The following is an 18,072-nucleotide window of genomic DNA, read 5'->3' as shown; positions in this document are numbered from 1 at the left end:
GACATCTGGTAACGAAAGAAAGATAGCTCAGTGGCAGAGGTCAAATTATTTTTGGCAAATACCATTTCTGCATTTTAAAATAGGACAAGATGAGTTGTTTATTAAATCCGCTAATAACTGAAAGCTGAAGGGAATATACTGCATCAAATGGTGAGGATCCAAAGCTAATGTAAACTTTGGCAGCATTAATAAAGGTATGCTATCTAGAACCAGGGAGGTGGTGGTCTCCCTCTAGTCCGCACTAGTCAGACCCCACCTGCAGTAACATCTCCAGTTCAGGGCCTCACATCTGAGAGGAATAAACCAGAGCACAGGCAAAGGAGAGTGACCAAGATGATAAAAAGAGGCCAAATGAGAATGGTTGGAAGAACTAAGACTGATCAACCTAGGAAAAGAGAAGTCTTGGAGAGCACAACGCCTGGTCTGTGCAACACCCCACCTATTACTCAGTCAAGTTTCAGGTTTCTAGGTTCACATCCACCCCCTCCACTCCACCCACCCCCTCCCTGCTGACAAACTCCTTCCAGACTCCTCTGGAACATCACCTTCTTTGATGTTTTCCCAATTCCCTCAGGCACCGAAAGTTGTCCCAACCGTCCTCCACACATGCCCCACTCAGGACAGACGTCTGGAGAGACCCCCACAGGAGGCTGCATAACTCATCTGCCTGCCTGCCTGACTCTCCCTGCGGGGACCCAAGGGCAGTACCTGGGTCCTCCCCATCCTCCTCCCTGCTTCTGTCAGGGCTGGGCACAGAAGAGGCACTTAGGAAAGGTTTAAGGACTGTGTGAAGGGAAGAAGAAAAAAGAGCTGGATGGTGAACGCTGTGAGGGCAGAACTGTTCAACCCACGGGAGAAGCACCCCCAAATCAGAACCACCTCCGGAAGAATGCCCTCCGGCCTGACATGGAGATTCCAGTGGCATGCTGGGGGGTCTCCAAGGACATCAGACCAGGTGACCGCTGAGGATGCTTCTCATCCTGTTCCTGCAATATGTGCTCAGACCAGACTAGAGAAACACATGCTAGGTTTTGAGTGTTTCTTTTTTCCTTCCTTATTCTCAGATCTCAACAATACTATGCGTCAGAAGACATTCAAATATTCTTCATGAAAGAACACAATTCCAATCAGTGATAAGGGTAAAACATTGTGTAGTATAAACCCTGAAGTTTTTTTTTCCTTTTTTGTAATGCAAGGGCCTGACTTAAGGTCTAATTTCCGAAGCATCCATCTCAAATCCGGAATAAACACAGCGCCAGCCACAGGACTGCAAAGAGCCAGGCTACCGCCCCCTTCAGCAGCTCCTTGGTTTTAGAGAGTGTAGTTGATTTCAGTAATGACATTTGGGCTATTTGTTTACTCTTCCTGTGCTTTAAAATTGGCCCTTACATTTTAAATACCCCAATAAAGCCCTGGCCAGTTTGGCTCAGCAGTTAGAGCGTCGGCCCACGGACCAGAGAGTCTCGGGTTCAATTCCCGCTAAGGCAGTGGGTTCTCAACCTGTGGGTCGCAACCCCTTTGGGGTCGAACGACCTTTTCACAGGGGTTGCCTAAGACATAACAGTAGCAAAATTACAGTTATGAAGGGGAAAAATAATTTTATGGTTGGGGGTCACCACAACATGAGGAGCTGTATTAAAGGGTCACGGCATTAGGAGGGTTGAGAACCACTGAGCTAGGGGCACGTACCTCGGTTGCAGTTTGTCCCCGGCCCTGGTTGGGGTCATGTGGGTGGCAACCACTCGATGTGTCTTTCTCACATTGATGTTTCTCTCTCTCTCATCGATGTCTCCCTCTCTCCTCCCTCTCACTCTATCTAAAGATAAATGCAAAAATGTCCTCGGGTGAGGATAAAAATAAAATAAATTCACCAATAAAAAGTGAGCCCAGGACACTGTAGGCCGCCCCCTCGCAACCCCAATAAAAGCAGAACTCGGGCCCGTGCGTACATACTCTCTCTTCCAGCTCGCTGTGGGCCCAGGTGTGCGGTGTACTGACCAGGTCTTGTAAATAATAAACCTGTATCTTTTTGAAGTTTCCTGATGGTTATTGCTGAAGGATGTCTTGCAACTGTAATAAGAACCACAGGGGCTGGTCCAGCCACAACACTGCTTGTGACAGACTGAGGCCAGAACAAAACGCAACCATCCGAAGAGTTCCTTCCAACCAGAACTCAACAGGCTGCCACTTCCTGGGGCCTTAGGAGAAGCGATGTCACTGCTCTTCGAGAAATGAGGGTACAAACGGCTGCCGGTGAATCTCCACTTAACAGGCACCTAAAGTTGTTTTGTTTTTGTTTTTTTAAAAAACTATGTTCTGAGTAAAAAGTTTCAATTATGCAAGATAAGTTCCCAAAATCTACTATACAGCGTGGTACCCATAGCAAACAATACTGTCTTACATACTTAAAAACTGCTAAGAAGGCCCTGGCCAGTTTGGCTCAGCGGTTGAGCGTCAGCCTACGGACCAGAGAGTCCCGGGTTTGGTTCCTGCTAGGGGCACATACCACAAAAAAAATAAATAATAAATAAAAAATAAAAGTAACTCACTGAAAAAAAAAACCTGCTAAGAGGCAGATCTTATGTGAAGTATTCCCACCACACAGAGAAATAACAGTAATAACAATAAAGGGACTGGAGGAAACTTTGGAAGGTGATGGAGAGTTTATGGTCTTGATGGGGGAAACGGTTTCATAGGTGTATACTTATCCCTAAATGCATGGAAATGTATACATTAAATATGTTCAGCTTTTTACATGTCAATCATACCTCAATAAAGTGGTTAATTAAAAGAACGATCTTCCAGATAGAGTCATTTGGAATGGCGCAAAATCAACTCATTCATTCAGCCACAATTTTCTAAATGACATCTATGTGCCAGGCATGAGGCCAGGTCAGCTCACAACTGGTCCTCCAATGTCTGAGAGACTGGGGAGGAAGGATGAAAGGTCCCTGTGCCCTTACCCGGTGCTCATTGATGAGCAGGTCCCGAGCAGCATTAAATATCAGTGTGTGGAGGTGCTTTGAATAGAACACCAAGGTGTAGTCATAATCAAAGCCATAGATCTCAATGTCCGACAGGCTCATCTCGTTGTTGGAGAAAATGGCATCCGGGTTCAGCAAGTTGCTCATAATCGAAGGAACCAATTCTAGAAGTAAAGAAAAAAGAAATGCATTCGGTATGTATTTTATACAGCTGACCTCACACTGTGTATATAGCTTTGTATTATGCTCTCTAAATTTAATATTCTATAATGACTGTATTCTTCTATATTACAGACTTTCTGAAAATATAACTTTAAATCATTACATATAATTTATATCAAATCAACCTATTACTCTATGTTACACATTTAGGGTTTTTTCCTATTTTAAGAAATAACACTGCCATCAGTATCTTCATAGGTTCATCTTTACCCTTCAGATTATTTCCTTCAGATGGTTTAGTAGAAGTGTGATTAACCCCAGCAATAGTTTTGAGTTTATTTTTTTAGCAGTTCTATGACTTATACTCTTTCTTGGGGCTTTTCCAAAAACCGCATTCTACCTTACCATTTCTGTGAGTCCATTAGACCCTTTTTAAAATCTAAGATGCAATATGGGATATTAATGACCTTATTTTTCCAACATCTTGACACATTTTGCTATTTTATCATTGCAGAAGTTATTTTAACATTTCCCATCAATTATCCCCACCGATGATTTTAAAAATTACTACATTAAGCAAAGAGAATGACAGGTGATTGCCTGAGATGGTACAATAGTGAAAAGAACCCCCCGTTTTCTCTCTACTGTACCCTCCTTCAGTTTCCTCCACACAGCCCAAAGCATTACCTCATCTTCCAGAAGTCCAAAGATACCATCTTTGCAGTCATTTTCGCATTCATAGAACACAGCTGGAGATGCCTAATTTTCCATACGCCACCCATCACGGCGAAGAGAACAAAGCCGACGGCGTGGCATGCAGAGACAGAACACGGTCCTCTAGCTTCCGATGACGATGCAGAAAATGATCACGTACATGAAATCTAAGACTGTGAGTCTCCAGTGACCACATCCAAGATAAAACTTAGGATCAAAGGCCACACAATACACAGGAGTAGGCAAAAGTAGGTTAGTAATAATAACAAATAGTACAATAATGAATAATAATACAAGAATAAACTGTTCTGTGTACTCACAACTGTAAACCTACTTTTGCCCACTCCTGAATTTCTAAAAACAAAAAGGAAATCTGAAATTCCCATTGGTTTTCACAGGTGACCACTGAACAGGAAGAACCTCATCATGTAACATTTTGTGACAGGAACACAAACCAACTACTTTGCTAAAAGGACGTGTAAGGCATTCTTTCGCCTTTTATGACGTCTGTGCACCAGAATTTACTTGAAATAGCTCATAAGCAGACAACTGCTGAAGGCAGGTGACTTTCTGGAGGCAAGTACAAAACAACCAACAACACAAAAACTGAACTGTCCATCTCCTACTACTAACTGGAACGGTCTGCATGTCACTGGACATTACTAAGGACACCCTCCTGGTCCCACTATCACAGCTAAGACTGATTCAGCACTTAGCCTGTGCTACATGCTGTCATAAGCGTTTCATATTACCTCAATTAATCCTTGTAGCAAGCTTCTCAGGCAAATACTCTATGACCCCGTTTTATATATCAGGGCCCTGGTCACACAGAACCATAGAATCTGCTGAAGGGCACACACCCCCTAAATGGGTGGGCTGTGATTTGAACCGGGAAGTCTAGCTCCAGAATCTATGCCCATAGCTCCCTTCCCCAGGATTAGGGAGCCAATAAGCATTGGAGAACAGTGCTTTTTTTTTCCCCCCAAACATAAAATGAATTCAATCCTTCATAATGTTGGTGCTTTAGAGTCTACGGTGCTTCCCCTTCCCCTTAGTGACAGCTCTGATCAGGGGACAGTCCCAGCCTCAATTCTGAGCATTTCAGAAGGCACCTTACAGCTTTGGGGCTTAGATCCCTTAGAAAACCTAACAGAAGCTATAGAATCCTCTCTCCAGAAAAATGCAGACAGAGATTTTGCAGAAAACGTCAGGGAGATTGACCCCTGAGGCCTATTCACAATCTCCAGTTAAGCTGCCACATGACACTCATTTCACACCAAGCATTCACATCCCCACCTGGGATTTCCCAGCCAATGAAGGCAAGTGTACGAATGAATGAACGAGTGAATGAATGAACGAACAAACGAACGAGTGAATGAATGAACCGGTGAATGAATTTCCCACTGACAACCTAGATATGGCTGACTCCACTGAAAACCCAAATAGTCAAGGTTCACCAATTCCGTTTCTTCAGTGATTTTGACAACGAAATCAATGAGACAATAACCTTGGGGTTTTTTTTCTTTTCTCTCTCTCTTGCAATCTGAGGAAACAGTAACATTTTAAGAAACCTGAGGGTAGACAGGTGACAAGAACTTGTCCTGAGGAAGGGAAAGGCTGGCAGTCCCGAGCTCTTCTGGCCTTACATAATCAGATGATGCTATTTCTGAAATGGCCACGTGACCCTGCACGAAGTTAGGCAGGATCACTTACAGAGTGCCTCAAAGCTCTACGTTCACCAATGAACTTTCCAAGAGAAGTTCTGACAGCCTGTTTAAATAGGAAGCTTATATTTAGAACCGGCCTTGACAATGAAGCCTCTCTCCCTTCCTACTATCTAAGAAGAACATGTGAAGTTCTCAAGGAAACACTACCACGGTAGAAAATCACGAATAGCCAGCACACCTCCGAAAGCTGCCCTGGAATCTCCCCCCGAGGGACTGCAAGCCCGGGGTGGATGAACCCCAAGAACATCATCACTGGAAAACTTGGACATTTAATTTCTCATCACTCAAAATAAACAGAAGAACATCAGAAGCTTAAAAGGGATCTCAACACGTCCTGCAACCACTTCAAAACTGGGCTCAGAATAAAACAAATACTCACAAGGCAAAAGAAAAGCCAGCCGCTCACAAGGAGTGTGATTAGACTACACTGTAAACTAAAATCTGAATGGAAGGGCTCTTGACAAGTCAGCGATGCACTTTCCCAAAGCGGAAACAAGAGTGGTATGAGTTTAGAAAGTGAATTCCTTTCGCACCTAATGGACGAGGGCAGCAAGACTATACAACTGTACAAAGAACTGGAGGGCGGCTCTGCCGCTCTGGCCAACGCTCCGGCCAGAGCCTGGTTCCCACACAGCCATCCTGAGCTGGAAGCCCAGAGCCTTCAGGGGACAGCGCAGCAGGTGGGACACCCACTGGCACACTCGGCTCATCCCACGGAGCACTGGGAAATGTAATGAGCCACCTATAGCAAAACATGTAAGCTTCCTAGGAGGGTCTGTTTCTCATTTTTATTGTGGTAAAAAACATTGCTTAAAATAAAATTTACCATCTTAACCAATTTTAAGTATGCAGCTCAGATGTTAAGTTCATTCATACTGTTGCGCAACCATAACATCAGCACATGGGACTCCAGAACTCTTTTCATCTTGCAAAATTGAAACTCTGGACACATTAAACTATAACTCCCCATCCCCCACACCCCCGGTCCCTGGCAACCACCACTCTACTTTCTGTCCATGAATTTGACTATTCTAGGTACCTTATCAAAGGGGAATCATATTGCATCTTTTTGTTTCTGGCTTATTTTATTTAGCATAATATCCTCAAGGTTAATCCAAGTCATAGCATGTGTCCAAATTTCGAAGGCTGAATAATATTCCACTGTATGTGATCAAAGCACATATAGGAGGCAGCCCATCAGTGTTTCTCTCTCACATCAATGTTTCTCTCTCTCCCTTCCTCTCGCTCCAAAATCAATAAACATATCCTCAGGTGAGGATAATAACTTTTTTAAAACCATTTAAAAGGTGAAAATATATATAGATTACTATTTTTTTCATCTCTGAATAGAACATAACTTTCAAAATGTAAAAGCAATAGAGTACATCACCAGATAAATATATCAACAGGTTTACAACATGAAATTTTTAAAATCTGTGTATCTAAAAGTATCAAATCAGCAAAGGACTAATATCCTTAATATTCAAAAATCCATACAAATCTGTTAACAAAAACAAGACTCCAACAAGTAAACAGATAAAGGATACATCTCACAAGAAAGGAAATTATATGACTAATAAACATAAATGTTCAACCATTCTAACTATTTAAAGAAGCAAACTAAAACAGTTAACAGTAGCTCTCTCCCAAAGGTGGAATTACAAGAGGTTTTACTGACCCTATTTACTTACTTCTCTAATAAGTATGTGTCACTTGGCTAAGAAATAAAAGATGACATTTTCCTCCCATCAGAGTACAGTGGTGTTTTTGTTGCTATTCTTGTTATTTGTATGTGTTGATGTTGCTGTTATTGTTATTTGTGTGTGTTGTTGTGTGGCTTCTTGTCTGTAATGATAGAACACGGAGCCGGTGCTGAAACTCGGCAGCCTCACTCCTTGCTGTTTAAGAGTATGAATCTGTCCGAGCTTTCTGGAAAGCAGGTTGGCAATAACTACGAGGAATCTTTTAAAAATATTCATAGCCTTTGACCTAGTAAGTCTCCTTCTAGGAATCTATGCTAAGGAAATGCTCAGAGATGTGGATAAAGATTTACATACAAAGACCTGCCCACAGTGATATTAAGTGATATTAATAAAGCTAGACCCGGAAGAAAACATGCCTTATTCAGAGGCCAAAACATACATCGCAGATATCTGAACTCAGGAACCAAAACGTGCTAACACGAATATGATCAAACAGAAAAGCCGAAATGCATGGGAAAATCCTGGAAGTTTGATTTTTTTGATAAGGCACACCACAATCCCAAAATCCCAAAGACATTAAGATGGCATTCTTCATTAATTAAATATTATTAAGATTCATTCATTAAATTAGGGTTTTTCTTTTTGCTATGTGCCCTAGACTTCAAACTGTTCTCCCATAAAAAAATAAATAATAATTTTTTAAAATTTAATTAAAAGGATATACAAATCTGAAAAAGAAAAGAAAGGGGAGGGGGGGAAAAAACTTTTTTCCTAGAGAACTTTAGAGATTACAACAGGAAAGCCTTCGTTTCCACCCATAACGCGCCATCAAGCTCTCTGTGAGTCTTCCCAGGGCTCAGTTGTCCCCGTGGCTAGTAATGTGCACCTGCTTGTGCCAGGTGCCACATGAAGCAGGGTGCATGGCCTCCCAGGGGGGCAACATCCCCACTTTACAGAGAAGGTCAACGAAGATGAGACCACATCAAGAGCTCAGGGTCACATTTCCTTGTAATATATTTCTGTTCCCACATCAGCAAAAGTAAGAGCAGATTTAAACTATTTGTTGTTCCCTCATCTCAACATCCAATTATACTTGATAATCTTCATATTTTGGAAATAGTCGTAAATATTCAAAATAGTTTATGAATTAGTTCATATTTACTGAAGATGGCTTCAAATTCTCTTTTAAGAGTTCACGTGCAGATTAAAAACAAGGGTTCAAATTTTCTTTTAAAAGTAAACAGAATGAAAATATATGAAAAAAAAAAAAAGTATAAGAACTTCGGTTCCTAAGGTGAAACAGTATCTACATTTCCCTGGCTGTCTCTGTGGCAAGTAAACTCGAGGTTCTACATCCAAATCTTAAACCTTCAAACTTCTCCTCTGTAACTGCCAAGGAAAAGACAACCCCATTGGAGATTATCTCTTAGAGAATGTCCGGGCCAAGGCCAGACAGCTTTGCTACTGATGCTTGCGTGAAAAATGTAACTGTTCTGATGCAACTGATGTGTTAGGAAACAGACTGACCATGACACAAATTTCATGTTTGTATTTAGAATATTATGTTTCCTGCCAACTAATGTTACTTGGTATGGTTGTGTCCACTTAATATCCTTTCTGCTATTAATTAGTTACAGAAGGGGAAATCAAGGTGTGATGAGATACAGACAATCCCTAAGAGTGTGCTATTAGACCTTAGACATTTATTTTGGGGTTTCTTCCTTTATATCAAATTTATTAGGGTGACATTGGTTAACAAAATTAGACCAGTTTCAAGCACACGATTCCACAACACATCATCTGTACACTGTATTGTGTGTTCACCACTCCAAGTCAAGTCTCTTTTCATCACCATTTATCCCCCTGACCTTAAAGACTTAAATACAACTATTCTTAGCCAGAAACTGTTTTCTCCAGTATCTCCAATAACCATTCAGTTGTAAATCACCTTTACTTCTGCAGTAGTCCAGTAACAGATGTCCAAGGTGAAGGAGAACATCTATGGGGTTAGCTGCCCAGCATACCCCAACCCTTAGATAAAAAAAATGACCCTTCCACCCAGCCGGTGTGGCTCAGTGACTGAGCGTCGGCCCATGCACCAAGAGGTCACTGGTTCAATTCCTGGTCAGCGCACATGCCCAGGTTGTGGGCCTGATCCCCAGTGGGGGGCATGCAGGAGGTGGCCAATTGATGTTCTCTCTCATCAATGTTTCTCTCTCTCTCTCTCTCTCCCTCTCCCTTCCTCTCTCTCTAAAATCAATAAAGAAAAAAATAAAATAAAATAAAGTAAATTTTAAAAATGACCCTTCACCACCTCTAAACACACAAATGCTGGGCTCTTCTGAAACCCTGCCCTGCCCCTCCATCCCATCACCGGTCCAGAGTAGAACACGTAACTCATGCTGGGCCACTCCTAGGGTCCCACCTCCTGGGCACTGCCTTAACCCAGGCTAAACCAGAGTCCATCCCTTATTTCTGTGTCTCTCCTTTATAACTTTATGGAGGTACCAGTGATGTAGAATAAATCACTGAGGTTTGACATTATGTATATACAGTGAAGCCCTCATCCAAATAAAGAAAATAAGCATCTCTAACATCCCCAAACATTTTCTTGCACCCCTGCTAGGAATTTCACCCCTCCCTCTCTCCTGCACCCCTGCCCATGCCCAGGCAACTGCTATTCGCTTGATCCAATTCGCACTGTCTAGGATTTTATTAAATGAAAGCATACAGCATGTGGTACTTTGGTAAAGTGGTTTTCCTACTTAATAACTCTTAGGAATTTTTTCAATGAGCACTTACTGCATACCTACTATGTGTCAGACACTGTACAGGGATTATGAATAAAAGTAATAGTGAAGCACCAAATGTAATGAGCAACATCGCAAGCAGTGAGAGAGACCAAGAAACGGCACTCTGACAGGTGGAGATAAGAGGAACTAACACGGAGCTGGCTGGCCCCCAGAGGAGGCGGCCATTCTAAGGCCATTTTATTGCATTTATTAATCGAAAAAGCAGCTTTCCTTTTGTTCACTAGTTTAGATATTCTGCATATCATCTCCAGGGGAACTCAATCCATGACCAATAGAATTACTCATATGAATAATTAATTAATAATGCATATGACATTTATACTACCCTCACAAAAAGTTAAAATGATCTCTTACTACTCTGTAACATCTATAATTCTGACTGCTACGTAGAAATTCATCATGCTTCCTTAAGTTCCAAAAATAAAACTGCATGCAACTACATTTGAAATAAAATTATGTGTATTAACGGTTTCAATGACAACTTAATCTTAAGAGTAGCCATTTAATAAAAAGACTAACTTAACTGCTCAAAAGAAAGGGAAAAACTTCTTAGAAAAAGAAAAGTTAGCCATATCAAAAGATCAGATAATAGGCAAACTATCAAGAATTTGTCATCAAAGTGTAGAGGACACAGAGAAGGAACAGATATCAGTGCCTTCCACACGTCATGCACTGGGTACTTCTCATTGTTTTCTCAATTAATGTCCCCGAAATTCCATGAGGTAAATACTGTTATCCCCAATTCGCAGATGACAAAATAAGGCTGAGAAGTAAGGTAACTGATCCAAGGTTGCACAGTTATCAAACAACGAAATGCAGGTTGAATGCCTGGTATAGTACTTGGCACATAGTAGGTGCTTCATAGTCCCTTCTCCTTTTCTCCATTCATCCATTCAAGTAATATTTCTCCTAGATCAGCATAATCCAGGACCTGCCTCCTCCAACCCTTTCAAGGGATCTTGGAGGTGGAAGCTATTTTTATAATACCAAAGACATTCACATCCTAATCCCTGGAACCTGTGACTATGTTACCTCATGGCAAAGGGGAAAATAAGGTTGCAGGTGGAATTATGGCTGCTTATCAGCTCACTTTAAAATAGAGAGTATTCCGTCCTGGCCGGTTTTCTCAGCAGTTAGAGTGTCGGCCCGCAGACCAAAGAGTCGAGGGTTCGATTCCAGTCAAGGGCACGTACCTCGGTTATGGTTCAGTCTCCGGCCCTGGTCGGGGGTCATGTGGGAGACAACCAGTCGATGTGTCTCTCTCACACTGATATTGATATTGATCCCCCCCATCTCCCCCTCCCATTCTATCTGAAGATAAATGGATTTTAAAAATTAAAATAGAGAGTATTCTGGATTACACAGGTGGGTTCACTGTAAACAGAACCCCCAGAAAGGATGCGGCCCCGCCGACACCTTGATTTTCTCCCAGAGGGGCCCATTTCAGACTGCTGATCTCCAGAACTCTCAGATAACATATTCGTGTCGTTTTTAGTCACTGAATTTGTAGTAATTTGTTACAGGAGTGATAAGAATTTAATACGGAGATTGTTTGCCTTCTCCACTCTTGTTCTCACCACCGTGCAGTGGAGTTTCCAGAGGCTACTCGATGTCTGATACTGCAACAGAATGAAGCAGAATCAGATCTGAGAATCTAGCTGTCTTCCATTAATCCAGACATTACGGAAATTTGCAAAAATGGAAACATTTTTCTGAAGTTCTAATAAAAAGTTTAGAAGTTTAGGCATTCTTCTCAAGTTATTTTCTTTTGGAAACAGTCACTGTTCCTCGCAGGCCCTGAGATGACTTTGGGAGGGAAAGCCAAGCTCTCCAGACGCAGGGCTGGGGCAGCTCCTCTTGGAGGAGGAGGGATGCTTCAGGTCTGCAGGTAACAGGGCAGGCCAGTATCTGACAAGCACACAGGGAAAGCCAGGGATTACGTTCAAAAATGCACACAGCATGCAGCACAACAGGAAATAACAGGTCACATATAAATACATCCTTCCTCTTTAAATTACAATTGCACAATGATTTATTTGAACTCATCAAGATTTCTCAGTCTTGGCACAACTGATTTTTGGAGCTGGGTAATCTTCGCTGTGGGGGGCTGTGCTGTGCACTGTAGGATGTTTAGCAGCATCCCTGGCCTCCACTCACTAGAGACCAGCAGCCTCCCCTTCGCTCAGCAAAGGTCTCCAAACATTGCTAAATGCCCCCTACCCTCAACTCTGGTTGAGAACCATAGGTCTACAGGAAATTTTTGCTAAAGGTTATACACCAGTATTTCTTTTCCTAAACATACAAAGAACCTTTTCTTTGAGCTGAATTTGATACAGGGCACATAAATGTTACACTTATAAAAATCTCAAGTTTTTGAGAGAAAAAAAAAAACACAAAAAAACAAGAAATTCCAACTGAGGAGCATTCTACAATGTGACCAGTACTCCTCAAACGGTCAAGGTCATGAAAAACATGGAAACTCAGGGAAACCATCACAGCCTGAGAGCCCAAGCATGTCAGGACAAATACATGCTGTGTGCTATCTGGATGGGATCCTGGGGGAGTAAAGGACACTACCTAGGTTAAAAGCTAAGAAAATAAGAAAATCTGCCCTGGCCGGTTTGGCTCAGCGGTTAGAACGTCAGCCCACGGACCAAAGAGTCCCAGGTTTGGTTCCCGCTGAGGGCACGTACCACAGTTGCAGTTTGTCCCCGGCCCCGGTTGGGGTCATGTGGGCAAACAGTCGATGTGTCTCTCTTACGTAGATGTTTCTCTCTCTCTCTTCCTCCCTTTCTCCCTCCCGCTCTATCTGAAGATGGATGCAAAAATGTCCTCAAGTGAGGATAAAAAAATAAAAATCTAAGAAAATCTGAATTAAGTATTGACCTTAGTTAATATTGATACATACTGACAATGTATCGATACTGGTTCATTAACTGTGACAAATGTAGTACCACAGTCATGTGAGAAATTAATAGGGCTTATAGAAACATGCAAATTTCTGTAAATCTGAAACTGATCTAAGAAATAAAGCTTGTAGCTCAGACAGTGTGGCTCAGTGGAATGAGTGTCGTCCCACGGACTGAGTGGTCCTGGGTTGATTCCTGGTCAGGCAGTCTGGGACACGCAGGGGGCAGCCGATTGATGTTTCTCCTCTCACAATGATGTTTCTCTCTCTCTCTTCCTTCTTCTCTCTCTAAAAAAAAGGCAGTAAAAACATATTTTTAAAAGATATAAAGCCTGTAAAAACAACTTTTAAAAAATGAAAATGAAAATAAAATGAAAGATGAGAAAGAGTAAAACAAAGAGTACAAAGCATCCCTTCCCTGAGCTGGCTTCATTCTGGGAGCTCCTTGGAAGGAAGGTACCTGAATAGATTGTTTGTGTTACAGCAAGAGATCAAATGGCCAGAAAGAAATAATCAGGAAGTAAGAAAGCAAAATTCTTTCATCGTGTAAACTGAAACAAGCAAAAACCAAAACCACGATATGCCTTGTACACCTCTCATTCCTGCAGCCCAGTTCTCAGGCGTCACGTGCTCAGGTGTCAGAGCCCCTGGGGCCGCAGTTTATCTCCCCAAGCTGGACTGTCACCTACCTGTTCACCAGTCTCCCCCTCCATGCAACACAGATCCCATGCTTGTCACAGGCAAGGCTCAGCCACTGTGGCTCCCTCCCTCTCAGACCTGTCCATCTGTGAAATGGCAGCCTTTAAGCCCACTGCGCGGTGCTTAGTTAAAGCTTGGTGAATGAACGCACATACACTCGCACAGACTTCAGCTAAAGTGGGTAGGGAAGACACAGCCCCAGGCAAAGCAGGAAAAGTCCGATTAACATCCCTGTGTTCTCAGGGTTGAGAGAGGAACCATGTAAAGAGAGCATGGAGCACACGGAGACCTGACTCACAGGCCGGTAACGCTGGAAAAGGTTTACACAATATTGAGTGGCTGCATGCTACAAAGGAAACCAAAGCTAGAGAGATCAGGTGGCTTGTTCAAGGCCACACAGTTAACCAGGGCACTGGCCTAGGTGAAGGAGACCTAGACTCCACAGCTAACTAACCCACCTCCACCCCTTATGAAGCATGTCTAAGACTCAAAGTTATTTTAATAACAATAATAATAGCTAGTACCTACTACTGAGCACCCACTGGGTGCCATGCCTACACTAAAAATCCTCAAATTACAGTTACAGAACCAGGTCAGAGAGGAAAACAACTTGCCACCAAGGTCACATAGCTAATCAATCTCATAATCTCCCTCGAACTGTCAAAATCCCCCTGGGATTATCCCACACCAATGCCCAATGGTCTCTGCTACCCTACACTTCAGCTGTCTCATTCACAGGCACTGTTCTGAACACCTTTCACAGACAGGCTCACTCATTCCTGGCCACAGCCCTATGACGTCACTACCACCAGCATCCCATTTTACAGATGTGGAAACGGAGGCTTCATGGCATCCCCCAGGGTCACACAGCCTACAAGCAAGCTGCAAACCTCATCCACAAAATAAAAATGGCAACATTTTTGCCTGTAGCTTATAAAACTAAACATACAATTGCCATTCAACCAAGCAGTGACATGGCATTTAGAGAAATGAACACATATGTTCATTCACACAAAAACCTGTACCCAAATGTTTATGGCAGCTTTACTGTAACAGTCAAAAACTGGGAGCAATTCAAATGTCCTTCAACAAGTGGATGCTGGTCAAACAAGCTTAAGCTGTGGCACATCCATTCCATGGATGCTTCTCAGCAACAAAAAGATCATACAGCCCTTGCGGTTTGGCTCAGTGGTTAAGAGTGTCGGCCCGAAGACCAAAGAGTTGCGGGTTTGATTCCAGTCAAGGACACACATACCTAGGTTGCCATTCGATCCCCAGCTCTGGTTGGGATCATGCAGGGGGCAACCAATTGATGTGTCTTTCTTGCACTGATGTGTGTGTGTGTGTGTGTGTGTGTGTGTGTCTCTCTCTCTTCCCCCCATCCTCCATCCCTCCCTCCCTCTCTAGCTGAAAATCAATGGGAAAAAAAAATCGTACATACACAACTTTGATGTATCACCAAGGAATTATGCTCAGTGAATAAAAGCCAATTCCAAAAGGTTACATACTGTATGATTCCATCTATATCATATTTTTGAAATGACAAAATCTTAGAAATGGAGACTGGATAATGCCCCAGGGATTAGAGAGAACACAAGGAAGGAGTGGTTATGGTTATAAAGACAATATGAGGAATCCTGGTAGTAAACTGTTCTTTATCCTGACTGTGGTGCAGGATACAGGAAACTACAAGTGCTAAAACTGTATAGAACTAAATACACACACACAAGTACAAGTAAAACTAGGGATCTCTGAACAAGAGCTGAGAAATAGATCAGTATCAATATACTTGTGATACTGTACTATTTATTGTTTTGCAAAATGTTACTATTGGGAGAAACTGGGTAAAGAGTATGCCAAATCTCCCCGTATTAATTCTTAGAACTGTATCTTATAAATACACAATTATCTCAATTAAGAGTTTCAATTTTTAAAAGCTGGGCTACGTGCCCTGGCCGGTTTGGCTCAGCGGTTAGAGCGTCCGCCTGCGGTCAAGAGAGACCCGGGTTCGGTTCCCGCTAAGGGCACGTACCTTGGCTGCAGTTTGTCCCCAGCCCTGGTTGGTTGTGCGGGTGGCAGCCACTCGATGTGTCCCTTTCACATCGATGTTTCCATCTCTCTCTCATCCTCTGTCTCCCTCCCACTCTGTACAAAAAATGGAAAAATGTCCTCGGATGAGGATTAAAAAAAAAAAAAGCTGGGCTACGTGATCTATAGTTCCTTCACTGAAAATCTGCAATTTCCAGTGTCTCCAAAGCCAGTCCTTTTCCTACCATACCACACAACCACTTCAAAAACGAATGCAAGCCCTGGCCGGTTTGACTCAGAGGTTAGAGTGTTGGCCCACGGACCAGAGAGGCCCTGGTTGGGTTCCCGCTAAGAGCACATACCTGGGTTGCAGTTCATCCCCGGCCTCGGTGTGGGTGGCAACCAGTTGGTGTGTCTCTCTCACACAGATGTTTCTCTCTCTCTCTTCCTCCCACTCTGTCTAAAGATAAATTAAAAAAAAAAAAAAAAAAGTCCTCTGGCGACAATAAAAAATAAATAAATAAACAATGAAAACTCTGAGCAAATAAGAAAATGAGCCCTATTACACAGCATTCTTCATTGCTGGCCACTTTGAGCTCCCTCAGAAAAGTATCCCAACTGATCTCTTTTGACTTCTAGCCAAAAAATAAAAAAAATGTGACTCTACACAATGTTCTCTCCCACCAAATAATCTCTCCTTATCCATATGTGCCACCTCTACCCCATCCTCAAAAAAATCTGTTTAAATTTTCAATTCTAAGTCTTCTTTGAAAGAAGTAGCACCAACATCACTGGCCCTTTACACTGGTTCCCAAATGGTCAGCTACTACTGGAAGGCACAGCAAAGCAGGAAACAGGACAGTGGGTTAGGAGCTGAGACAGATCCAAGTCAAGGTGTGACCAACACCAGGTTCCTGAAACTTGAATCTCACCTTTCCCATCTATGTGGCACCTCCCTCGGTAGGTATGGGAACCATTCCGGGAGACAATCTATGTGCCTGACACTAATATTTACTCGGTCCTCTTTCTCTTTCCACGTTTCCTTTAGCAACAACGGGAACCAGGCTAATTTTAAGTTCACCAGGCCACAAAGTAGTCACTCCCTGGAGTCCCCTCCTCCCTGAGGTTAGCAGATTGCCAGGAACACGACCAACCGGAAAACCCTCCTGTTTCAAACACAGCAAAACCTACCAATCCTCTAAAACAAAGAAGGGAAAGAGATTAGCCCCCGGCCACTGTCACCTGCCCAGCAGTCCCGCTCCAGAGGAATCCGCAGTCTGCCGGATTACGGCGTTACTATTATTAGTGTTTGTTAATAACAATACCTAACGGTGCGTGGGGGTGACCGTCTCCCAAGCGATGTCGGTGTAACCCCCGGGAAAGCAAAGCGCTTCCGTGCAGATTTCTAACTAAAAATCCCAATAATTTATAAAACATCTTTCCAAACAGGAGAAAGGCAAGAGTTGTAAAGTTTCTGGAGGCGCATTTTTCCGCGTTTCCCCGAATCTCAATGCAGAGGCGATGATGCCCGCAATTGGGGGGCGACTGGAGCGACAGAGGGTCACGATTTGGGGCCCTGGAGATCAGCAGCGGGTCCTGCGCGGGTCCGAGGATACACGCTTCCCGGCTAACCTCGTGGGAGGGGACCTGACGCCCCAGCCCTGCGGGGAGGATCCCCACAAGTACAGAGGCTCGGGGAGGGGGGGCGCCGCGGCACTCACCTTCCGTGCTCCTCTTCGCCTCCCGGTAGCGCTCCCACAGGTAGCGCTTCATGTCCGGAGCGGTTCCAGGTGCTGTGCACAAGGGCCGTGCGGGACCCGCGCGCAGCCGCCCCCGGGCTGCAGGCCCGCAACCGCTCCGCAGAGCCGCCGCCGCCGCCCTCGCCCGGGCCACACGGGCCATCACCGCCGCCGCCGCCGCGGTGGCCATGCTTGTCGCCGTCCTGGTACGACTGGTGCCGCGGGACCAGAGCTCCGCCCGCACTCAGCCCCGCGGGCGGGCAGCTCCCTGCGTCTGAGCACGTGGCGGCGCGGCCCACCCCTGCGGCCGCGCTGAGGGCGGAGCCGGGGGCGGGGCAGTGCGCGGGGGCGGGGCCTGGTCAGCCAGTCGGGGACCGGAGCGGGGGCGGGGACCGGAGCGGGGGCGGGGCCCGGGCGGCAGTGGCCAGGAGCCGGATTGCTGCAGTCACTTCTTGACTCAGCGCAGCGGCGCACCGAAGTGGGCCGGGTCAGGTCGACGCCACAGGGAAACAAATGACTTGTTGCCGGCCCCGGGCCACTAAATGTTCCGCAGCATCTTCCTCTCGTGATCTGTGCCTGTTCCCTCACTCTGGCT

The 18,072-nt window shown here is 44.1% G+C and overlaps 1 protein-coding gene across 1 annotated transcript in view; it reads right to left on the bottom strand.

Moving 5' to 3' along the window:
- NT5DC3 (5'-nucleotidase domain containing 3) overlaps window positions 1-17,671 on the bottom strand; it is a 49,730-nt gene extending 32,059 nt beyond the window's left edge. Inside the window, exons 1-2 of the mRNA XM_036252899.1 lie at window positions 17,460-17,671; window positions 2,964-3,148 (exon numbers count right to left, since the gene is read on the bottom strand). Of these exons, the coding sequence (XP_036108792.1) occupies window positions 2,964-3,148; window positions 17,460-17,667 (393 nt within the window). The 5' untranslated portion in view covers window positions 17,668-17,671. The remainder of the gene's footprint in view (window positions 1-2,963; window positions 3,149-17,459) is intronic.
- Window positions 17,672-18,072: the final 401 nt, after the last annotated feature.

Source organism: Molossus molossus, unplaced genomic scaffold (assembly GCF_014108415.1).
Source record: "Molossus molossus isolate mMolMol1 unplaced genomic scaffold, mMolMol1.p scaffold_m16_p_10, whole genome shotgun sequence".
Classification (NCBI taxonomy): Eukaryota; Metazoa; Chordata; class Mammalia; order Chiroptera; family Molossidae; genus Molossus; species Molossus molossus.
This window is presented reverse-complemented; position numbering and strand designations above follow the sequence as displayed.